Source organism: Vidua chalybeata, chromosome 4, assembly GCF_026979565.1.
Source record: "Vidua chalybeata isolate OUT-0048 chromosome 4, bVidCha1 merged haplotype, whole genome shotgun sequence".
Taxonomy (NCBI): Eukaryota; Metazoa; Chordata; class Aves; order Passeriformes; family Viduidae; genus Vidua; species Vidua chalybeata.
Genome location: NC_071533.1, coordinates 2333212 through 2358259, shown reverse-complemented (window position 1 = coordinate 2358259; position 25048 = coordinate 2333212). Strand labels below are relative to the sequence as shown.

At 45.7% G+C, this 25048-nt stretch overlaps 1 protein-coding gene across 2 annotated transcripts in view; it reads left to right on the top strand.

Moving 5' to 3' along the window:
* The first annotated feature begins 592 nt into the window (after nucleotides 1-592).
* Nucleotides 593-25048, top strand: part of ADAMTS3 (ADAM metallopeptidase with thrombospondin type 1 motif 3) — a 60630-nt gene continuing 36174 nt past the window's right edge. Inside the window, exons 1-4 of one of the 2 annotated variants that reach the window (XM_053940140.1) lie at nucleotides 593-655; nucleotides 5020-5047; nucleotides 10868-11268; nucleotides 24646-24802. In XM_053940140.1, the coding sequence (XP_053796115.1) occupies nucleotides 617-655; nucleotides 5020-5047; nucleotides 10868-11268; nucleotides 24646-24802 (625 nt within the window). In that variant the 5' untranslated portion in view covers nucleotides 593-616. Of the gene's footprint in view, nucleotides 656-4067; nucleotides 4243-5019; nucleotides 5048-10867; nucleotides 11269-24645; nucleotides 24803-25048 lie in introns of those variants that run through there. The other variant, XM_053940139.1, reaches the window with a different exon arrangement.

Genomic DNA, 25048 nt, shown 5'->3' with positions numbered 1-25048 from the left:
AACTATTAACATAGACCTGGAACAGGTTTATCATTTCTTTGAAGATTCAGGGTGAGTTTAATTGCATTTTATTTGGCACACATGGTTTTAAAGCTCATCACCTCAGAGTAGGAACAATTTTATGGCATGTGCTAATTATACAAAATTCACAAACACTGTTTCTTTTAATTTTGATTTCACAGTGTCTTTTTCAACTATAATTTTCACATCTCACATTTTTTCTCTTCAGTTTCCTGTGTCATGTGGTTAAATCTTGACCATAAATCTTGTTCTGCTTTGTTAAAAATAATAGGTGTGCTATATTTTTTCATTTAACAACCTGCTAGATTAATAGTGGCTTTAAAACAATTAAATATGGTTGTGTGGTTTAATATTCCCAGTTTTAATGCACCATGAAGGAGAAGTGAGAGGCACTATCTTTTATGGAGTGCTTGGGTTTCACATAGAGTCTGACAGTTTTTGGCAATCTTGGTACTGGGATCTTCTTCTTACACAGATCATGCCAAGAAAAGCTTTCTGTGCAGATTTGGAAATCAAATGGCAAGTGACTGGATGGCAAACAAGGCTCAAATTTGAACGGTGGTATCGCAGCCAAAAAGGCTTTGGGACCTTTGGGATGCACGGCTGGAACTGTCGCACGGGGCAGCTGGAGGAGGTGGGTTTCCGCATTGCAGCGGCACTGTTTTAGAACATAAAATTTGGATCTCATAAATTCTCCTTGTCAGTAAGGCTGGAAACATGAGAAGGTCACGGTCACGTGTTGTGGTGTGTCACAGAGCAGGATCTGGGTCTGCAGTCGCCCTGCCTCACAGGGGATTCCATCCTTGTGTTATATTTCCATCCAGGTAGGCTCCATGGAGAAGGAGAACCTGAGGCATGAGATCTCTGTCATTCAGGGTAGTCAGGTTTTTGACACCAAAGCCATATTTCAGCAGAAAGAACAGAATTGATGCCTTCCAAACTGCCTCCTATTAAGAAAGGTCATCAGATGCATATGTAAATCCAAAACTCAATAAAATGTAATGATTCCTAAATATCAGGAAATGTCACTGCAAAACTGAGCATTAGAACATGTGTGTGGACAGGATCAGCGAAGACTAGGATTTGTCTGGATGATAGCTATTATTCCTAGGTGTTGTAGTTAAGTTACACTATAAATATTCCTGATAGATGTTATAGTAGAGTTTACAAGGGGCTTGTCTCAAAAAATGAATATTTAAAGCTTGGATTAAATAGCATTGCAAGAACTCTTGATCAGTAACTTCTTGTGGTTTCACAGAGCCGATATTCTTTACATTTTCTCAGTTTGAATTCTTGCTCCAATTAAGCCTGACTTTGAAATTGTTCTGTTGCAGACACCTCTGCTCTGAGAGGATGTGGGACCTCATGGAGACTATGTTCCAGATCAAGCAATGCCATGTTTTACTCCTCTGAGTATTATCCCTGCCAAATCCTTCTCTCTGGCCCTGTGCAAAGCCTTCCAGACAGAGTTCAGTGCCTCTTTGCTTCAGGCCCCAGTCTAGGTTCATAAAATATTTGTGGCTGTCAGTCTCGTGCATCTGCCAAAGTTGCACAGATGCAGAAAGCCCGTCTGAGGGATTTTAGAATTGCAAATGCCTAACAGATTTTTAACAGCTCTATATATGTATACACATATGTAAATACATATATGCATATGTATGTGTAACAGACTAGAAATACACACAAGAAATCTATGATTTCTCTGGTAATAGTGTGCCAAACTGGGCTGCTGGAGATGAGAAATGTCTGTACTTGAACTTTCAAATACTGCCTTGATATACGAGTGTTACAGGAGTGGCACTTGCTGTGGTTTCTTATTAGAAACAATTGGCATCTTATTTTAACACCTTATTTTTTCTTACAATTCTGTCAAGCCTTTGGAAGATGACAAAACAGAGTATCTGCCCTGGCCCCCAGCTCTGTCAGTTGTGTATCTTGGTTTCTCTGACATTTAGAAACTTTTAAAGCCAGTTTGGCAGAGTTTAATGATTTAAGAGGTCACAGATTAACACTTGCAATAATGTTTTTAAGAGCATAGAAACAGCTTTACTGGAGGCCAGAACTTTGCATCCCTGTGCCTGCGGAAGGTGTCCATGCCCATGACCAGGGATTGGAACTAGATGAGGTTTAAGGTCTCTTGCAACCCAAACCAGTCTGTGATTCTGTAATTCCCTAAAGTGCCCCTGTAATTAGCCTGAACAAAACACCTGGGACTGTGCACGTTCATCCTTTCACCTCAGAGAAAACAGGTGGTTTGCAGCACACAGCACTCAGGTGTGTCACGTTACAGAAAACGCACAAGGACAACGAGGTTGTGTTCAGGGTCTGAACCATGTGCAGCAAGGTTGGAGGTTGCCTAGTGAACATCCACGAGGGAAGTAAAACAGGGAATAGCTGCATGGTAAGTGAAATACTTTTTAATTTAGAATTATGGAGCTGGCACCTTACCGTACCTCAGCCTTTCCGATTCTGGGCTTTCCCAGACGTGGCTCTGTGCGGGCTGCTGGTGCTGAATGTGACAGGCTGCTTCATGTTTTATGTGCAGAAATTACTGTACACTTGTAATAACAGATGCATTCCCACTCTCTCAGGAAAATTCCTTTTATTTTTTTGCTTTCTGAGGGCATATCATGCAGTTCAAGACCTATGTCCTCAAAAACAGCGGGGCTGCTGTGGTTGGAATATTCAAGGTATCTCCTGAAAATCAAGGCTGAATCTCTCCTACTCTTTAATGTTGCTCTGACGGAATTTGGATTTATTAGAACCAGTATTTTCTTTTTCATGTTGATACAATGATTTCTGGCAGGGAGGTCAACTTAAAAATTCTAGTTAAGCTGTCACATGTATTCCGAGAACATTTAGCAGCAGCAGATCATGTGTTTGTGCTACGTGAGGCCAGCAGAAACTGATAGTAGTTGGTTGTGATGTTTCACAGGAGCGGTAATGCACAAGGTACAACACAATGGTTTTTAATTGGATTTTAGGATCCAGATTTTTGTAACACTGGCTAATTCTGACCCTGAAAAAATTCAGGCTCAGTTGAACCCTGCTGGTGTTCAAGGATGTCAGAGTGGTTGATCTCTGCCTCCTGGAAAGTTGCTTCCCCCTGGGGGATGGCCCAGTGGGGTCTGTTACCAACTGGTTATGCATAGGTTCAACTGCGTAGCATCTCTGGGCAAATGAAGGTGTACAGAGTGTGCTTGTGCAGATTTCTGTCTGTGGAAGGTGCTGTGCAAGTGGATTTTGGGTTCTGCCCAGGCCAGGCACCATTTCCTTTTGTGTCGTGTGCCGAGCTCCCGGCTGGTGGGGAGAGAAATGGCTTTGTGGTCAGACTCCAGTCTAGTGGGACCCTTGGGAACTGTTGAGAAAGGACACAGGGTGATGCTTTTTAACTGAATGAGCATCAGTTTAGGTTAGATGTAGGGAAAAAGTTTTTTTACCATGAGAATGCTGAGGCCCTGGCACAGATTGCCCAGAGAAGCTGTGGCTGCCCCGTCCCTGGAGATGTTCAAGGCCAGGTTGGATGTGGGTTGAAGCAACCCAGTCCAGTGGCTCCCATGGCAGGGGGTTGGAATGAGATGAGCTTTAAGGTCCCTTCCAACCTAAACCATTCTGGGATTTTAAGACTGTAGCTGTTGCAGTCTGCCTTGGGTTCATGGGAAGTATGGAAGCTTGAGGATGTGGTCCCGGGCTGGGGGATCTGCTCTGGGAGCGCCTGCCAGGGTGTGATGCAGGCAGTGATGGTGCGTGGGATGGATGGATGGACGGCCGGCCGGCCGGACAGACAGGAAAGTTTCTCGGTGGATTTCAGGCGCGGGGAGCGCCGAGGATGCAGCGGGAGCACAGCGATAGGATCTGTGCCTCGGCGCGTCTGTGCGCGGAGCCGGGCGGGTTCCCCGGCGGTTCCCCGGCGGGCCGGGCCGTGCCTGACGTGGAGCGCCGGCTCGGCCGGAGGCGGAGCTGCCGCGGGTTTATCAGCGCCGCGGGTCGCGGCGGGCGCACAGCAACAGGCGGCGCGGGGGACCCGCCGCCTCTCCGCCCGCCCAGCCGGCCCCGGCCCCGGGAGCCGCCGCCGGAGGCAGGGAAGGCAGCGGCAGGAGGAGGGAGCGGGCGGAGCGCGGCCGGGGCCGGGGCGCGGGCGGCCGGCTCGGGATGGTGCTCCTGCCCCTCTGGCTAGTGGCAGCCGCGCTCCTGGGGGCCCGCGCTGCGCCCGGCCGGCAGGTGAGTGAGAGAGGGAGGGAGTGCGGGGACCCCTGCCCTCCCCTGCCCTCCACGCTGTCCCACGGGGTCCTCCCTCGTCCCTCCGCTGCCCCGGGGTCTGCGGGCGGTACCGGCCCGGGGCGAGGAGAGGCTGAGGTGGACGGGCGGCTCTCCACTCTCTGCTGTGCTGCTGCAGACCGCTGCATCCAAGCAGCCTGGAACCGGACACGGCATCTCCGGCCCGGGCTGGCTTCTGCAGCGGCAGCCCCCCTGGATCCCTTCCCTCTGGATCCTATACCCTTAGGTCCCCTGTCCCTGGCAAGAGCAAGTACCAAGCCGGCTGTGAGCTGATCATGGCATCGGATCACTGCCACCGTCCCTGTGGTCACTGTAGTCCAGTTGGCTTTCCCATTCTCTAGCCTAGATACAAAGAGCTGTCAGCTCCCTGCTTCCTCTCTGCCCCAGCACCCGTACTTCTTGGAGCTCATTGCTTTCCTGCTATTTAATCCCCTCTTTGGCCACCAAACTTACTTTTTGGCACAGTGTCACAACGTATAGAACGGGTCATTCAGAATCAGGATTGCTTAGCAGCTCTATTTCTGTTAAACTTGCTGTTAGTATATTGGTGGGAACAGCTGTTTATTCAGTTAAGGAAGAACTGCCATCCTTGGAAACCAAATGAAGGAACATATAAAATAGTGCAGCACAGACCAAGTGATTTTTCAGCCTTCTGCCATTCCCCATTGCATAGTAATTACACTAACAACTTTGTGCATGTGTTTCTTCTCTCTTCTGCAGGCTGGTAAAGAACAGCAGATCCAAAGAGGTAAGTCTTTTTAGCTATTATTCCTGCTATCAAAACAGAAATAAAAGAAGTTAGCTCAAAGACTAGTTATTTCTGGAGAAATGATCTGTATGCAGGCAAGCATTCCCCGTGCACCCCCCACCACTGCCACCCAGAAGGGTTTGTAGTTGCAGTGACGTGGCACGGCTTGAATTTGCATGCCCTCTCGTGCTGCAGTTTTGTATCTTTACGTGTCTGTGCTTCCCTTCTGAAATGCAAACCAACCAAAGTTATAAAATCTGTAGCTGCTCACTGTTGCCTTGTAAACTGAGAGACCTGGGTAAGAAGGTGCTGTACAGCGAGTTCAGGGTCAGTGGCAGATGAGGGAGCTGAAGGGAAATGTGCCTCTGTGTGCCCACGGGGTGCTTCTTACTGAGACTTCAGCCTCCAGGACTCTTCCCAAAGACAGGAAGCTTTCTTTAACTGGGAGGATGCACACACAGTTTAAATTTCAGGAGATCTGTATTCATTTAGAGTAACTGGCAGTTGGGTGCTCCACAGGATGGAAGAGGTAGTGGAAGGATGTGGAAGCTGGCATTCCCAGGGCATTAGTGGCAGGGAATGCCATTCTATGTGCTCCTTCCCTTGGCCAGTGTGAAATGAGTCTTTTACCATCCCGGTACTGAGTGCGTGTCCCTGCACACAAGTGATCTGGAGCACAAGGAGCTCTTCTGCAGTGGGAATGGACCCCAGGCAGTTCTGCTTCCAGCTGCCGTTGGACCTCCAGCCCTGAGGTTTTGGTTCAGCATTTGTTCAGAAAAGAATTTCAGGCATTTCTGTGAATTTTGGAGGCCTTGTCTCAACTTCAGTTCTGGCACTTCCGAGCTTCTGGGCTTAGGTTGGTTTCTGCCTCGATCAGTGAATAATGGGAACAGAGACAGCAAGGTACATTTAAAGCTAATTGGCAAGCAGAGGGTTTTTCCAGTGGTATGCTGATCCTGTCTTTTATTTCTAGTCCTTTCCATGAGAAATGGATTGTATTTGAATTTCAGAAACCATAAGCTATATAGGAATGTGTCTTTTAAATTACACAGTACATCAGGCAAAGTTCCTGAATCTGGAAAATAACTTTTTGTCCTTTAACGTCTTCCTTTCTTCCACAGCCCTGGCACTGCTGTAGTCAGGAACATTTGGGGCTGAATTTGATCCTGTAAATTCTGATTCAAAAAGTACAGAACCACAGAATTCTGAAATGGTTTGGGTTGGAAGGGACTTGTACGATCATCTCATTCCAAACCCCCTGCCATGGGCAATGATACCTTTCACTATCCCAGGTTACTCCAAGCCCCTTCCAACCTGGCCCCATTCCAGGAATGGGGCAGCCACAACTTCAAACCATGGCTTACTCAGTTGAGAGCTATAATGACTTGGAGGTAAAACCTGCATTGGAATTGCCTGCAAATGCACTGTCCTACTTCTGGGTCTCCACAAAATATCATTTTGCATTGGTGTATTTTGAGTTGGCCCAGGGCTGCCTTCTGACAGCAGCTGATCTTTTCTTGTAGCCTGAAAAGTCACCTAGGGAAATTATGGCACCTAGGGGTTTATTTTTGTTAAATATCATCACAGGCTGCAGTACAGGGATAGCAAGTTAGCACACTTAATTGCCTGCACTCATGCACAAAGTGCTGCAGTGCCAGGGAGCTGTCAGGAGAAAGTTGCTGTGTGTCACTCAGCCAGAAGGTGCTGATGCTGTGCTGCACCTTCGCCTCCCACGCAGCAGAGCTCTGTCCCTGCTCAGTGCCACTTCTGGAAGAAACCTGTGGCACAACTGTGCTGGGCCCCACCGCCTGCAGGAAGCACCTGCAAAACACCTGGAGCTGTGCAGAGGCTGCAGAAAACACCACACCGACCATCTCTTGAGCTGTCTGTATCTCTGGGACAGGTGACACTGAAGTAGAGGCATGAGGTCACCAGAGAGGTGTCCCACATCAGCCTCTCTCCTTGCTTTCATTCATCCAGCTTACAGTGTCCAGATCCCATACAGCCTCATGCCTTTTCAGGTGCAGAGCTGAACGGGAATTCTCAAGGAATCTGTCCCCCTTTCTTGTCTTCTCTTTCTTTCTGGGCATTCCTGCCACCTAAAGGCAGCCGAACAGAGAGCAAATGGTAGTTCTGGAGTGACACAGGTTGTTGAGAGGGACCAAAACTGCTCTGTTGTTTCTGGAAGCCACTAGCCAACAATGAAGCAGATGACAAAACTCCTGCTGGGCTTGTCCAGTTGTCTCCACACCATCCTCTCTTATTAAGCATCACTTTGCTGAGTGACCAGAGCAGCTCTGTGCTCATCCCAGTGTGCTTCTCTGTGGGACAGAAGCGTGATCTCCCAGAACATGTCACAGTCTCCTTATGGAAGCTCTGTCCTCTTCATCCCTATAGCAGCAGGTAACTGGTTTTTCTCCAGTGCTTCCACTGCAAAGCTGGATGTCTGCCATCCACCAGTTTGGTTGTGTCACAGCTTGTGAGTTCCAGGCAGAAAATTCCATGGTGATGCTCTGGAGATGTCACCCTAGACCCAGTCCTTTTGCTGAGGTACCTGAGCTTCCTGACCCTTGCATCCAAACGCATCTTCCAATGGGGAAGCTCTGGAAGATCTCTGGTCATCCCATCGTGTCCTAATGGAATGGCCTGGGACTCAGCAATAGGACCCTGTGCAGGGGCTGTGTGGATGGGATGTTACCAGGAGTACCCACATTTCTTTTCTTGGATAGTTTGGTCTAGACATAGAAAAGTAATTTGCACTTTGTGAAGTTCTTCCTTTTCCACTGATGCCACTGATTTCCACATAGACTGTGCCTTTGAAATCTCCTCAAGTGGATGTTTTAGGCGTTTGGCATTCTGCTGTGGACAGCCACCTGAACGATTTTTGATCTCTACATTTCAGAGATTCTTATGCATAAAAAATACTGGTTTTCCAAATGTAGGTGATAAAAAAACTTTAGGGTTTTTGAAGCTCTGTTGAGCACAGCTGTTGTACAGTGCAGAGACAACTCCTGTGAGCCAGTGGTGTTAATTCTGCAGTTTCACGGGGTTTTGAGAGGAAGGAAAGCCTGGACAGCTCTCTTCAGAGGCATTCTCTAGCTAATTATGTTTTGGCACAAAATGAAAGAATGTGATCTTCCTTCTTAAGTGTTTCCTTTCAACCTAAACATTGCGCAACTGGAGCGGCATTTTAAGGCCAAATTAAAAAAAGGATGAAGAAAATTTACAGTTAAGTGGTTTTCCTCTTGCTCTGGTCAGCGCTGTCAGCTTTGAATTAGCAGAGCAGATCAGCTCTGAAATTTTAGCTTAGGAAAGGGAACACCTACAGCTGGGATAGCATTTCCTCAGAGCGTGCAGTTTGTGGAAAAAGGGTAATGTAAGTCAGCAGAAGAGTTCAGATGTCTTTGGGATTCAGTCATGTCCCATTTAATTTTAATTGCCTTTGAACAAAAGGCATTTCCTCTTCTAGCTCAGCATTTACAGACTCTGGAAAAGGCTTTCGCTGACTCAAAACCTTGACAGTTCTTATTTTCCACCCTTTGTTCCTACCTTCTTGGGGCTAGGTCTTATTAGCCAAATAGCCAGGTTTTTTAACCCCAGCCTGTGGAAATGTGGGAATTCTGCTGCAAGATGTGCAGAGCAGTTTCTCAGCCGTGCGGTGAGCACTGAACTCGATCACCAGACTGTGGTCTCTGGCACTGCATGTCCTGCTTTAAAGAAAAAAAAGCCATGAGGAATCTCAGCAAGGTAGAATGCAGAATGTCAGCCTGGGAATGAAATCCCCAGTGATGAAGCACTGGGAATGTGAGGATCTATGTTTTTACTTTGACCCAGTTAGAATGTACAACCCAGCAGCTCTGTCTCCTGGGCATGACGTGGTGTCTAATTAATAAAAATGACATTAGAGTTTTAATTTGGTCCCTTCTCTAAGGAGACAGATTAACAATCCTGCTTAGAATTCCCAGTGTTTAAAATGGGAATTATCCTAAGGATAATGACCTAATTAGGATGCCACTTTTAGAACCTGATCTTGTGGGTGTATGGCAAAATAGGTGGAGTTGGCTGCTGCTGAAACTCACCCTGTGGCTGCTGGCAGTAGGATGTGGGGTACCAATGGGCTTCAAAATGACTTTTCACATTCCCAGGATATAGTATTTGTATAGTAAGATATTTGTAGTGCAAGAATTTACATGTGTGCATCCTACTAGTACCATACATTGTGTTTCTGTCAGATTCCTCAGTTACTGGCTGGAAGAATATTAAAAACAGATCTGTGAAGCCATTAGGAGCATTTTCCTACTGAAGGTACTTGTTGAATGCGTGAGTCTCTTAAAACCAGCAGCTCTTGCTGCGAGGAGAGAGGAACTGGCTACTGAGCTTCTCCTCTATTTGATTCTCATACCAAGTGTGATGCACACTGGGAGCAGGTGAAATTTAGCTCACTTAATTAAGTATATTTATTTGAGGAATTCTCAGTGGCACTTGGCAATAACATCAGAGCTACCCAATCTTGAAGCCGATTTTTGAATGAAATTGTCAGTAGTATCACTCTGATACCGCTTGCACCAGCTCTCCCAGGAAGAAGGGAGTAAGGAATAACTATTTTTGTGGAAGATGTCTTTTTAGTTCTCACATAGTCCATTAGAGAGGCTTAGACTTCCTAGGACCCATTCAGAGCAGTGGTGTGGCTCACAGCTTGACCTGGCTCTTCCCTTACAGCCTGAAAATTGGACACCAAATATCCTGATTGCTGCCAAATTACAGAGGTCTCACTGAAAAGATAAACTCATTTGAATGGATTTATTTTCCAGTGGTGTGAAATTACTTGAAGACTTGTTGCCTTAGCTGAGGGTTGTGCCATTGAGCTTCTCCAGGATTACAAACAATGTGGCTTTGCTGGGTTTATGGCTTCTCTCAGCTGCACTAAAGTGCAAGATTTAAGGTCAAATTTGTGCAGATCTGTGTTGGGTTTTTGAATAATTAGATTCTCTCATTAGTTTTGATCTCTGCTATTCAGAGGAAAGGGAACAGCGAGTTGCTTGGTAGGGGGATTTGTAGAGGGAAAAGTTACTGCCTTGACCAGTGCTGACATGGATTAATTTATCAGCAGCAAGTGATCCTCTGTATTTTTTTCCTACTTTTATTTCCAGAGAAATCAGTATGCAAATTGTGCTTATACCCAAGTTTGGCACTTCATTTTCAAAAGTTTGATGGAAGTCCTGGCACAGAAGCAAGTTCTGTGTCAGGTGCACAACAGAGCTGTGTGGCATTCCTTACAGGATAATCCAGAAGGGTCTGTGCCTCTCCTGGGGCTGTTGAGCAAGCCTGACACCCACAGGAAACTCCCCAAATAAATGTCGGTGAATATTTCAGGCTTTTCTCTGTAAGTTTTAGGAAAATAATTTTTATAATAGCAATTGATAGGAAGAAATCTGTCCCTGTGATGGTGGTGAGGCCCTGGCACAGGTTGTCCAGAGAAGCTGCAGCTTCCCCTTCCGTGGAAGTGTCCAAAGCCAGGTTGAACCGGGCTTGGAGCAACCTGGGATAGTGGAGGGTGGTGTCTCTCCCTGTGGAAGGGGGTTTGGAACTGGATGATCTTGAAGGTCCCTTCCAACGCAGACCATTTTGTGATTCCATGATAAAAGAGGAGCAGTGACACGTGCCTTACATTTCCCCACATTAGCTGAAAACAGGAATAGCTAGCTGAAACAGGAATCCTAAACTGGAATTTTTGGAAGGGGGGGTGTGATGCAGAGGCGTCCTTCAGTCTTTGGGCTCATTCCATGCTCCTGTTCTTACTTTGGTTTTGTTTCTGGGCAGAATTCCGACAAAGCAGAGCCAGGCCGTACGGGTTAGTGATTCCCATCAGCACCGACGCAGATGGAAGCTACGTGTCCAACATCCTGTCGGCGAGTCGGCAGCGGCGATGGGCGCGGGAGGTGCCGCAGAGCCCCAGAGAGCTGTACTTCAACGTCAGCGCCTTCGGGAGGGAGTTCCATCTCCGCCTGAGGCCCAACACTCGATTGGTGGCTCCCGAGGCCGTGGTGGAGTGGTACGAAGACTCTGTGGAGGCTGGGAGCGATGGTGGGAACGCGACTCGGACTGGAAGCGCTACAGAGCGGTTATGGAAGAGAGAGCCCCTGTGGACCAACTGCGCCTACGTGGGGGACATCACGGACATCCCCGGAGCTGCCGTGGCCATCAGCAACTGTGATGGGCTGGTAAGGCTGGTTTCGTGGCATTTGTGTCTCCTGTCACACTCTGGGCACAGCTTTTGTTGCTTTTAGCCACACGTTCCTAATGATGTCATTTGCAGAACTTTATTTCTTAAATCCCTTAGAAAATATTAATGCTCTACTGCTTTGCTTTGGAATAATTTCTCTGAGGTTGATAAGCAAAGTTCTTAATGTCTCAGGTGTGAGAGAGAGAACTCAAACCTACATGCTGTTTGGTTTCCTTTTTTATTTGAATGAGGTGTTACAAACAGGAAGATTAATAATGAAGGCGTTTTCAGACTTAAAAGGTGACCTTTTATTGACTGAATTTAGAATTTGGTGTCCAAATCATCCCTCTTTGCTTCTCAGGTACCAAAATGATGGGCTGCCCTGTTACCCAAGAATAGCAGCATTAAGTTTTAAAGGGTTCCTTTATAAAGTGCGCATGCTTTTTGTTCTCTTAGAAGTAGTTTTATTTCATCAGGAGGTGTTATATGAGAATTGAGTAACGGATAACGGGTTTGTTTTCAATCTGTCTGCGAACACGCAGGTTTCCCTGTAGCTGAACAGACGCCCAAATCCCAGAACGAAAGGCTGGGCATGTTTGGAGCCCACACACCATTCCTTGGTTCGCTCAGGCAGCAGTGAAAGCCAACAATACCCACCTTGTGCTCCATCACTGGTGGAACACGCCCACGACACCCAGGGAGATGGATGTCGTGGTTCCCCTCCTGCTGTTTGGGACAGGAACCATATGGAAAAGTCTGCAACAAGCATCCTTTCTTGGAAGTGGGTTTCCCACTTCCCATAGCTGCCACGTGGTCATGATTTGATTCCATGTTGAGATAAGTCCTGGCTAGGAAAGCTCCCACCTCAGCAGCAGCAGCAGTCACTGTGGGAGTAACTGCAGAGATGGCTCAGAATCCCCATTCAGACCAAAACTCCTTGAATTCCCTTGCTTAGAGAAAGGAAATCCTGGTAGTGGTTGCATCGGAGGTGATAACTACTGTCAGTTTGGTGTGTTGTGGGGGTTTTTGGTGGGTCTTTGAGGAGAATCTGTTGCCAATGCTGTGTGTTTACAAAGGCCAAGCAGACCCCTTGGCTGGCTAGATGGAGCTTCCAATAGAAGAGTTCTGATGAATGAGACCCTGGCAGCTGGGTTTTGGCAGTAAGCCTGAATGAAGTTGTTGTGTTGAGACAGCACATGAAGACAAGAAATTGGATTAAATGGAATGAGATTAAGGAGTGTTGCGCCGTCACAGATTGCCGTGGGGCTGGCAAGCTGCTTGTGGTGTGTTTTCAGGTGAATGAAGCCAGAGGGGGACTTCTGGAGGGGGAGCAGCTTCACAGTGACAGAGGACAGGGTTGGATGGGGTATTGTGAAGAAATTCTACGCTGAAGATGATGAGGTGCTGGCACAGGTTGCCCGGAGAAGCTGTGGCTGCCCCATCCCTGGAAATGTTCAAGGCCAGGTTAGATGGGACTTGGAGCAACCTGGGCTAGTGGAATGTGTCCCTCTTTCCCCACAACATCCCATGTGCTTTACATGCTTTTGGTGGTAACTGGAGCAGGAGAACATAGGCTTTTTCTTTGAGGAGTAGTGGGTAAATGCTCCTGGGTCACTCTTGTCTCTCTGTTCATTTTAACCTATACTGTTTTGACATCTCTTGGAGCTCTAATCATGTGAGTGTGAAAGAAATAAATAATCCTGAAGATTTGTTTTATGGTTTTTTTCCTCCCAGCATCTCCCAGGGTAGCACAAGGAACTTGCAAATACTGTCTCCAGCCTCTCTGCTGCTGTACTTTGTGTGTCTCAACCCAGCTAGAATATTTGATCCTCAGTGTATCCTAAAGACATGAGGAGTGAGATAATATGGGTTAACAGAAACTGGAACAAGAGTGAGAAATTCTAGGGGCACGTGTGTGCTGGAAGGATTTATTTTTGACTTCAAAGGAATTTAGACACTCTCCAGAGCAGCCAGCTAGGTTCTGAAATCGTGGAAAGAAAGTGAAAGGAATCACCAGGGTAGCAGTTTGCACAATGTATAACTTGTACAAGAGTTTGGATATCGTAAGTAAGAGAAAAAGAGCATTTGGTGCTAACTTTTGATTGTTTGATAGTAAATATGTGGAATAATTGGCATTTGCACTAGTAAAGTAAGATCTTGTCCACACTCTCTTCCTGAATCTAAACTTACATTTAAACCCCCAAATACTGGAACGCTTTTGTTTTGAAATAGTTTGCATATCTACTTTTGCAGTGGAAGTTGTCTGTCTGCCATCAGTTCTGCAAATTCCTATTTTCACATCTGCTTAATCTCCCTTGGAAATGACCCTGTTTATTTAAAAAAACCCACATGCATGTGCCTGCACTTGTCATGGCAGAAGAACCCTTCATTAGTCACGGAGGAGCTGCCTCTTGTCTCCCTCACTGTGTGTCAGAATGCTGGTGCTTCCACGGGTTTCTGCTGTTGTTTGGTCAAACTAGCAGTATTTATTGTCAGAATCCTTCAGGAGTGGAAGGTGCCAACCTCAAGAAAACATTACAAATGATTTAGATTGTAAATAGAGAGAAGGCAGCAAGCCTAACATGTAGAAATAGTGGCTTAAAACACTTTCTACTGTTAATGTATAGAAAATCACCTCAGTTTCTCAGTTAGCTTCCTGCCTTTGTAACAAATTCTGAGCAGGTCTTAGTGTGTGGTTCCTTTAGCTTGTACTTCCACTCTGGACTACATTTCTGTAGATGTGTGTCTCTGTGTTGGAGCTGGGATCTGGTTTATGCTCACATCCGTGCAGCCCCAAGGGGCAGTGCAGGTCTCTGTTTCTCCTGGAAACCTTGCTTGTTTCACATGAAAGGGCTGGGCCCAGGACATTGAACCTCTAATCTTTGAATTCAGATTCCAAGTAAAATGTGACTTCTTTTTTGTTTGCTGGAAATTATTTGGAGTCTTTTTGTTTATTGAAATTCCATGGCCTTCAAGCCCAGGGCAGCATATGGTTGTTGGAAGTACAGCTGTTTGCAAGTGGAAGATGCTCAGGAATCTGCCTGCCTTGTAGTGTTCAGCTGCCAAACCAGGGAAATCCTGGAAGACAGACCAACCATGAAGAATTAAAAAAAATACCCAAATGTGCTTAGATCTGTCATTTGTGACAGATTATTCCTCACTTGCTTATTGCCATCCCTTTTTCCATGGCTATAGAGACGTGAAGAAACATGTCTGTGCATGTTCACAGCTACGTTCCTTTGGCAAATCTTTTGGAAATACAGGCTGGAGTATCTCAGACTAGAGATAATTGCACAGGCTTTAAATTTGGTTCAGGAAAAAGCTTTAAAAATCTGTAGGGGTTGGGGCGTATGGGATCCAAGGAGTTTCAGGGCATTTTGATTTGTTTCAAATCATTTTTATTACCATTGTTTCATCAGGACTGAACTGTTAAGGCTTATTTCTTGTTCCTGTGTTGGTTCTAGAGGTACTATTTCAGTATGATTTCCCCCAAGCTAGCAAGACAGGATTCCTAAATGGAGAAACATCTTTCTAAGATCCAATGGTGTTTTATCCCAGAATAGCATTTTGGAGACAAACACTTGAATTGCTGCAGAGCATCTGATTGTAGAAACTCAGAAACATCGGAAACTCCTCCTGAGTTTGGGATTGGGACTGCGACTGTGGAAGAAACCTGGAGGTTTCTTCCAGTCCAAACTGGGAGCTGTGGTCGAGGGGATGTCTGATCATCTAGGACTTCCTTGGGAGGGCAAAGCACAAGGAAAGCACAATAAACCCCAGGGAGATGGAAGGCAGAGCAAACCCCGGGGAGGTGGAAGGCAGAACAAACCCCGGGGAGGTGGAAGGCAGAGCAAACCCCGGGGGGAAGGAAGGCAGAACAAACCCCGGGGGGAAGGAAGGCAGAGCAAACCCTGGGAAGATGGAAGGCAGAGCAAACCCCGGGGAGGTGGAAGATAGAACAAACCCTGGGGAGATGGAAGGCAGAACAAACCCTGGGGGGAAGGAAGGCAGAGCAAACCCTGGGAAGATGGAAAGCAGAGCAAACCCCAGGGAGGTGGAAGGCAGAGCAAACCCTGGGGAGATGGAAGGCAGAACAAACCCCAGGGAGGTGGAAGGCAGAGCAAACCCCAGGGAGGTGGAAGGCAGAGCAAACCCCAGGGAGGTGGAAGGCAGAGCAAACCCCAGGGAGGTGGAAGCGGCTCTAGCTGCGTGCTGCTCTGGGCAGATGGCAGTGGTATCTTAGGCTGATTTAACGCTCCGATATTCCTGCTCCCCTGCCCTACTGCGCTCTTCCCACAGTAATTCCCTCCTTGCCATGAACTCCCCTGACCTGCTGTGCCTGCTCTTAGCACTGGTGTTTCACTGTGCTTGGCAGCGTGATGAACTGGGCGTGATGGGTTGCAGCTGGACTCCATCCCCGTCACCTCTCTGCCGTGCAGCACTTCCCACAGCCGTAGTAATCCTTAGTAAAGAGGATTTCTCAAAGTTCAGGAACTCCAGAAATTTGGCAATGCATTCCCTCATTCGGGCCTTGGGGCTTCTTGAGTAAAACCCAGAGGGGAGGAGCACTGATTGAGAAGGGAGGCGATGGGGACGGAAGTCAAGTGTCACTATAGTGTAAAATGATAAACTCTAGAAATTCTTTAATAGAATTGCTTCTGGTTTGCTTCTCCCTGAAATTTATCACTCAAAGCAAATGAGTACTTCACCTTCACTTCATAGTCAAAGTTTATGCAGATGGTTGCTCAAGCTCCATTTATTTATTCTTGTTTGTTTTTATAAATACTTTTAACAGGGCTAGATTTGGTCTAATGATAGGTTTGCCTCATTTCTAAGCCCTTGTGTCTTCTCCTCTCTCTCCTGCCTACCTTCAAACACAGAGTTTCGGCCTTAAAAATTATGCTTTGGTCCCTTAAGATGAGCCTTTATACCTCAGAAGGGATGTTTGGAACTTGTAAGGGTTTGTACCCTAAAAATGAGGTTTTTAATCCTAGAGGCAAAGTTTTGAACTCCAGAAATGAGGCTTCATGACCCAAAAATGAGTTAATGAGTTTCTTAGGTCTAAAAGTGTAATTTAGACCCTATGTATGAGGGATTGGACACTCAAGATGTCTTGGACCCTAAGGATTGATTGGATGATAAAAAATGGAGCTCTGGACATGGTAAATGAGGCTTTGGGCACTAAAAATGCAACTTTGAGCTATATCTGTTCAAAAAGGTGGAGGAAGTTTGGCTTTTTTTGGCTCATAGGAAGTGTTTGTAGGCACTTCTTGGTAACTGAAATTAAACTTGTGCTGTTTGTCTCTATCCTCTGTTGAGGAGCAGGTGGCAGCAGGTTATCAGATAACTGAAAGCAAAGAGGAAAGGAAAATCAATCCCATGTGTTCTGACCATTCTGCAGAATTCCTCACCCTCCAAGCTGAGGAGAGATGCAGTGAGTGACCTGTGATGTCACCTAAGGTGCCTTCTAGAAAAGGAGGACTTCTCTGTGGGGCCTCTCTGGAATAATCATCAGGAATAATCAGCAGAACACCTGAGCTGTGAATTTAACAACTACCCCAGGCTGGGCAAAATGTGCACGTGGTACGTAGCCATGAGTGGAAAACATGGTGCTCAGGAGACTAGGGTTGATATTAGTATCTTTTTTCCTGTCTTTAGATTGGAGACAATATTTGAAGGTAAATTAAGAAACCTGACAGTCTAGTGTGGGTGAGGCCAGCTGAGGAGAGCATCCTCTAGGAAGGGGTTTAGGAACAGGCAGCTGGAGAAAGTCTGCCTGGAGACTTTTCATAAAAAGTCTCCACTTTGCCACAACTTCAGACTTTTATTTATAGTTTATTTCTGACGTTGAAAAATCGTTCTGTACAGCAAAGCACAGGTTTACATGTAATCCCTCCCTTTTAAGCAATATATTTAGGGGCTGAAACTGCTGTTACAGATCAGTGTGTGGTTAAAAAATGGTCTGGAACAAAGGGCTGGTGGCTGGGTTCTGCTCTGGATATATCTTCTGTAGCTGTTATTTAATCACACCTTGTAGTCCTGGTGATGCATTTTCACAAAACACTGCTTTTAGGGCACTTGGGCAAAGAATTTCCTTTCTGGATTTTTCCCCTCTTTGTTTCCAAAGCAGCAGACGCTTCTTAAATTTTTAGATTCCTGGAGGCTCACAGCTGACAGTTTATAAAATAGCATAAGCTTATTAAAATGACTAGGTACAGCCCTTTTTTATAGTTTCAATAATAAATCCCAGATTGTATAACCTGTGTGGACCCTTGATAACACCCACAGAGTGTGTGAATTGGGCTCTCATTCCTCATTCATGTCCTGCCTCCACATGTCACCTGTGGGAAAGTGTGTGTCCCAGGAGAAGAAAGTAAACAGGTACTGAAATAGTCAGGGTTGTCAAAATTCAATCCTTGTAGCCTCTCTCAAGGTTCTCACTAGTGGTGGAGTTGGTGCTGAATTTGTAACTGCATTTGGTAGGGTTGGAGGTACAGAAGCAATATTCAGCAATGGCTTTGTTGATGTTCCATGTTTATTCAGTGTTGTACGTACTTGGATCTGGAATTTAGCCTGCAAGGCACACGGTCTGATGTTTGCAAAGGGGCAGTAAGCAGGACAGGAGAGAAAATACTGTGCCTGGTCGTTGAGGAAAAGCGTTGGTCTGCTCTTTCCTGTTCTTAGTTTTCTTGCAGGGTCACACTGCAACTCTAAACGTTTTGCTCCCATCCAGGCTTTGAAAGAGTCATGGAAAGAAGAGTCAGTTGGTTCCATCTCTGGCCCCTGTGTTTTCAGCAGGAGCTTCTTGAAATGATGGGCAAAGTGCAGCACTATTGTTACCATTAAATCAGTCTTTGCTTTCACTTCTGATTTAAATAGATACTTAGTTTTCATTGAGTGCTTCTGCTGCTTGGCTGAGAACTTCAGTAAATTACAGCCATGCAACACTAAATCAGCATCCCTGCCTCATAAAAATCCCTTTGTCATTTGACTTTCTTGGTTTATATGTGCTCAAAGGTTTAAAACTACTTCTCCTTTTCCTTTGAGAGATTTTACCATAGTTGTTTTTCTTTTTTTTTTTTTTTTTCCTTTGTGCAAGGATGTAGAACCAATCTAAAACTATGAGTTTGATGGAAGTATTACTAGCTTTGGTGCTTCCTAGCTTTTGATCTGCAGAGTATTTCCATTCAGAGGAAGCTGCATCAGTTTTCTGTCCTCCTCTGACTTCTCTCTGAGGAGATGACTCCTGCTCACGCATAGTTTAGGCTGAGTTTTCTGTTGCCTTGGAAGAGTGATGATGCTGCAGCAGCATTCTTGACTGTTGTGTACAGGCAGCAGATAAATCAGTATTTCTTTTGTGTGCCGCTGTAGAAATGGTGCTGCTGACATCCAGACCATGAGATCTTCACATTTTGGCATTATTTATTCGCTTTATACTTTTGGCGTATTCAGCACTTGAAGGTCTCATTTCCCCTTCTCTGAAGGTGATCAGATGTCCTCACTTTTTATTTTCCTTTCCACATTTTAGAGGAATCTATGACTGGTGTCATCCCATGACTTCTGGATCTGGGAAAACACCACGTTTACTGCAGAACTGGCAACCTTTGCCGCCTCCTGTACCGTTTCTCCATGAAATAGTTCCCAGCAAAGACCTGCTGTAGCTGACACAAAGACAAAACTTGTGCTCAGTAAATATTTCTACAGAGATTTGCTGGGACCAGGGAGGTGCCTGACTGCTCTGAGCATGTTCCATGCATACTTTTCCCTCTTGAATAACTGATATTTTAAACCCACAGCTCCTTCTTTAAGGACAAAGCATTTGGCCTGCCAGCTCCATGAGGCAGTTTGCTGCTAAAATGAATCCTGGTAGGTTTTCCAAGAACAGAAAATAGAGACATATTTTTCCACATAAAGTTTGTTTTTTTTTCTCTGTGCTTTCGTATAACTCTTAAGGGCTTCCATTGATTTTTCTTAGATTTTCTGAAAGGGGGAAAAAGAAAACCCAGCATTTGGATCAAAACCAAGCATGAGAAATTTCAGCATAAAGGAATTTTCTTATGGATGTTTATAGAGGAGACAAAAAAACTTAATTCCAGTCCTGTGCATTTAATGCTCACATTTTCTTCTGTGCAAATTCAACAGAGTCTTGGTTAATTTGATGGCTCTTCCAAATGCCTTTTGCTCCTTAAAGTGATATCAATTAGTATGATGAAAGATTCAGTTCCTCTGGGCAGATGATTTCCAGTATTTTAGTAAGAGCTTATCTAAGAACCTTATAAGTATTGGCCGTGGTTTGGAAGAGGATATTAAACATTCCTACCTTTTCATCCTGTTTCTGAATCTTCTGAACAAATAAGACTTCTCTTGGCAGAAGATTTTTGTTTTGATTTAAAAATCTGGTATTAATGATTGGTCACAAACTGGTGCTGGGTTAATAATTCAGTTGTCAAGTCTCTGTGCTGCCTGTGTTCTACACCCTTCAAGGATGGAGCCTAAAATGATACAGGAGCTCTTGCTTTAATTCTGAGATGCATGGCCAGGATAAAACATGGCCTAGAACATGGATTTTATATCACACCGATCTTCCAGAGATGGAAAATGAGCTGTGGAATTTCTGCTTGCTCCTCTGGGAAGCACTCCAAGGGTGCTGGAGCTGGAGGGTTAGTAAATGGGGATGTTTTACCCCAAAACCATGGTGTTTTCCCAAAGAAAGACACCTCCATGGAGACTGGAGGCCCATCTATGAAGGAGGAGGAATTCCATCTGCAAACCTCCTCTCTAGGTACCCGGCATCAGGATGAGTAACATCTGTTTCTCCGAAATGCGCGCGGTGCTGCAATATTACTTTTTTCCAGCATTCCTCTAATGTGTAGTATTTTTTCATATGCCAAGTATGTTGAGGCCATAAATACTTTAACATGCAGAAGATGTGAAAGGAGGGAAGTATGTCCATTTGGATGCCTTTCCCACTCCCTGCCAGAGGGACCTGTTGGAGTGTGTGAGCACGGTGGGACTTGGGATGAAGGCCTGGACTGACAGGACAACGGGATTGCCTTCAACTGACAGAGGACAGGTTAGATGGGATATTGGGAAGGAATCCTTCCCTGTGAGGATGGTGACGCACTGGCATAAACTGAAGAGTGGCATCATGGGCAAGCTCAACAACTTGAGAAGCTTCTAGAGGATTTTTGAAAAGAAACCCAGAGAATCAGTTGATTTCTTGCCAAAATACGGAACCTGTGTGGCATGAGAAATAATACCCACCCAAGGAACTGAAGGTATAACCCTGGAGCTACACAAACTTAGAATCAGTGTCCACCCACTATGGCTCAGTTTTGGGGGAGGCTGGCAAAGGGAAATGTGCTGCAGGCAAAGCATACTTCTTTGCTTTTATTTTTCTTCCAATAAATCAACCAGTGTTCGGTGCAACTCCAAAAGCTTTTTGCCTTTGGATTGGAAAGTGGACAGCAGGTAGGTGTGACGCAGGTTTTGCACAGTCACCGAAGTGAACCCACCTTAAGCCAACAGAGAGGGTGAAAGGTAGCAGTGTTTGGGGGCTGAATCGGTGTTTTCAGACGAGGCAGCACCTCTTTTATAAAAGCATGTTTCTATCGACTCCGTAAGAAGTTTAGACTGGAGGGCTGTCTCCAGAAGCTGCCCCCTCCCCGTTCCAGGTCCCAGGTGTTTGTCTTGGCAGGAGGCAGTGTCTGCTCGGCCGGGGCTGGGATATTAAATGGAGGGAACACAGAGCTCTTGATGCTTTTCAATAGGGCTTCTATTTAGGTAGGGCCAGGATGGAGCTGTCAGGCACCTGTGATTGTCCAGCGGGGAAAAAAAAGGAAGGATAAGGAGTTGGGGGAGAGCCCTGGAAATGTCTTCCAATTCCATCAATAGAATGGTGAAAAGAAAGTGTTTTCTGGGAGGTAGAGCCTTGTGTTGGTTTGTCTGCTGAGTCCTTTGCTGCAGTCCAAGCATTGGTGGATGGAGAAGTCAAGGATGAGACTGGCTGAAACGGTGTGGAACACGGGAAGCACAAGGAACCTCCTGAACTGAACTTCCCACATGTGGAGAGCCTTGTAAGAGATTTAGCTACAAGCTGAATGATCCATGTGTGGCCCAGGTATCCTGATTCTGATACTTGGGATAGTTCTTATTTTCCATATATATTCCAGATATGTATTTCTGCATTTAATTTTTAAGGTGCGTGGGATGGTTGATTCATTTAGTTTCCATAGAATGGAAATTCAATTTCAGTGGCCTTAAGCTGAAGGACAAAAGGTTTGGATTGGGTATTGGGAAGACATTTTTCTCTGTGAGGGTGGTGAGGCCCTTGCACAGGCTGCCCAGAGAAGCTGTGGCTGCCCCTGGATTCCTGGAAGTGTTTGAAGTCAGGTTGAACGGGGCTTGGAGCAACCTGGTCTAGTGGAAGGTGTCCCTGCCCATGGCAGGGGGTAGAACAAGCTGGTGTTTAAAGTCCCTGCTAACCCAAACCAGTCCCTGATTCCATGAGTCTGTCTGGGAAACAAGGGGGAGCCCATTTTGGATGCTTGTAGGAAATGCAGGTGGAAGCTGAAACCAGACCATGGCAGAGTCCCTCTTTATTGGATAAACCAAACCTCTGTTGATCTTCATGAGAGTGAAGGATACTCAGCCTCTCTTAGTCAAATAAAGGCTTCTTCTGCCCTTGTTTTGAAGAATGGAAGGGGGGAGAGAAAGCATTTGGAGAAATCTCCAGGCTTTGAAATTCTTGATGTACAGATCCTGTCTGTTTCCCTGTGTTGGTGCAGGTGTTGGACTTGATCTTGTTGTTTGAAGCAAGTAGGTTCATCCTCCTGAGCGTAGTCTCTCCCATAAAACAGGACACAGGTAGTTCTCCCTTTTCCCACTGAATTTTTCAGTGTCCTTGGATTGGAAAGTAACTGCCTGGCTCTTCTCACGCAAGCCCGCTTCACTCTGCTGAGAGCTGTGATCTTCTCATGCTTCCCTTCTAGGCAAAGTCCAACACCACAGTCCATATTTGCACCTGTGTGTGACTGAAGGGTTCACAAGTTGGAACCACCTTCTGGAGGGGAAGGGGATTTTGGCATCCTTAGATCCCTGTGTTCATTCCTGATATTTTTCTTGCTTGTTTCTTGATAAGGATGACCATTTCATGTAGCCTCCTGCTGCTGAGCAAGCTCCAACCTGCTTATTAATCTGCTTCCACTGGTTGACAGCCTGCTATGTTTGGAGATGAATGTAGAGCCTTGAATGTGATGTTAAGTTTCAATTTTTTAAGCTTGTATCTCCAAGGGGAGATATAAGCTTTAAAAATTGAAATTTAACATCACATTAAGTTTCATTTCAGGTCTTCCCAGTGAAGACCCAGCACATGGTGTTTCCAAATTACTGTGTATGACAGAGGGATGTGCACATCCTGAGACAGAGGATGTCTGTAATACAAATGAAGATTCTCATGTAGAGAGATGCAGGGAAGCTCTGTGCATCTTGAATTCCCATATTGTGTTGCTGGTTTGCTTAAAGCAGCTTTACAGATCTGCTCTCCCACTGTTCAGAGCTGGTTTAGGAGAAATAGCTGCTAATTAACGCCTCGGCTCCCCAGGGTGTCACATCAGTGTTTGAAAAACTCTTTCTTTGTTGTACAAAGGCATTAAGGACAGCTTAAAAACATAACTTATAACATTTTCTTCTTTCTGAGACATTCTGTGTCTTACAAAGTGTTCCCAATACAGATACCAGCAGAGTTTGGCATGGAGACTGGGAGCAGAAGGTGAGAGCATCCTTTGACCTCGTGGTGTTGACCATGGGATGATAGGATGGGTTTAACACCCAAAACCTTTCCTGCTCTCTGGTGCTCGGTTTTAGAAGCATTTGATAATGGCCATCAGTGTGACTGCTGAACAAACTTCCTGACATTTTGAGGGTGGCCTTTCCAAAGCTCACCTGGGAATTAACTGCCTCACCCATACTGCAAACCGCTAGAAAAGGGGGCATTTGACTTCCTAAAATACTCTTGGAAATCCCACCCATAATGTTTAATACTGGAGGTAAATGTGGCCATTAATGGACACTTCACAGCTCTCCGTTGTGCTCTCTGAATGAAGGGCTCTTTCCTCTTTCCCTACAAACACCCCATGCATATTTATAGGGAATCATGTTCCCCCTTAAATACTGTTGATTTTGGCTCAGGAAGTGATTCCTTAGTTTAACCTGCCCTTGTAGGTTATTTTCTCAAGGCTTTATATTGTTTCTTATTCCCTTATGCTTGTCTGCATCTTTTACATTTTGGGGTGGGGGGAAGTATTTTCCAGGTTTTACTCCATCCATGGATTGTCCAGTAAAGGTTATAAGGTTCGGTGTCCTCTGGGAAGCCCTCCTAGCTGGGCTGCCTGGGCCAGGCTGGGTTTGGCCTTGCTGCCACGTATCTTTTATTATGAACTCCAGCAGCACTTGCTCTTGCATCTCTCTAACTCCACAGTATTCCCTCTATTCACTCTGCACCATTTGTTCTGGATCAAGGGGGACTGGAAGAACTGCAAGGATGAAAGGAATTAATGCTCAGAATTCAATTAGACAGCTACAAATACTGGGGAGCCAGGTAGATGCACATGGGATGCTGATGGGACCTCGGGCAGGTTTCTTCTGGATTCTCCCCTGGGAGAAGTGAGTCTGTAGGAAAGCCAAGGAGTTAGTCCACTTCCCTGAGCCTCAAGGCTGAGGTGGTGCTGGGAACAGGCAGGTTTATTCAGCCACTATGCCCCAAAGGCTGCTTTTGGGTTTTGGTGGTCCTGTTGTCTTCCCTCTTTCACAGAATCCTGAGCACAGCTCTGGAGAACACCGCAGTAGTGCGGATTCCAACCTACCTCCTTCAGTGGATGGAAATTTTGAATGTCATTAATTTAGAAGAAAAAAGTAGTAAAATTAATAGCATTCCAAGATTGGAGACTGCTTTCCTGGATTGCTCTGTCAGTGTGCTTTTGTGGGAAAAAAAAAAAAATTCCACTACATACTTTTTTCTTGAAAATCCACCACAGCCTTTTCTCCAAGGGAGCCTTGAAAAATACGTGCTCCGAGCACCTCCCTGGACATCTCTCTGGCTGTGGGGAAGGAAGCACTGGGTTGGCACTACAGTTTACAGGGAGGATTCACTTGAAAATGCATAGCTTGCTTCTGCCCCTTCATCTCCATTCATTTGGGTAACTTCAAGCTCTTTTTGTTGGTGAATTTTTTGGGGGGAGGGAAAGAAATGTATGGGTTACAGTAGTATTGCAAGCATTTTATGCTTCATCCCTCTTGGTATTTGTTTTTAGAGCCTCAAGCTGGGTCTTTAGGCTCTAAAATGGCATATGGACATGTTTTCTCTCTTCCTTACCAGGCTGGAATGATAAGAACTGATGAGGATGAATACTTCATTGAGCCTTTGGAACGAGGAAAGCAGATGGAAGAGGAGAAAGGAAGAATCCACATGGTGTACAGGCGGTCGGCGGTAGCGCAGCATCCCACCGACGTGCTCCCTGATGTCCACACAGAAGGTACAGTACCCTGTGGGGGTTGCTTGCAGATCTATTCCAGGTGACTCCAGCCTATGGAAGCTTTTGAAGGAGGCTGTACAACTCCTGTTTAAAGTGTGGGTCCTGTTTCTTTCTGAGTAACAGCAAAATTTTGCCAATTGTATTGTTTTCTTCCTTCTGCTGGTTGCTATGAAGGCAGTTGTGTTGATCAGATATATTTTGTCACATCCAAGAATTCCCCTCTGCCTTGAAGATGATGTGGTTGGT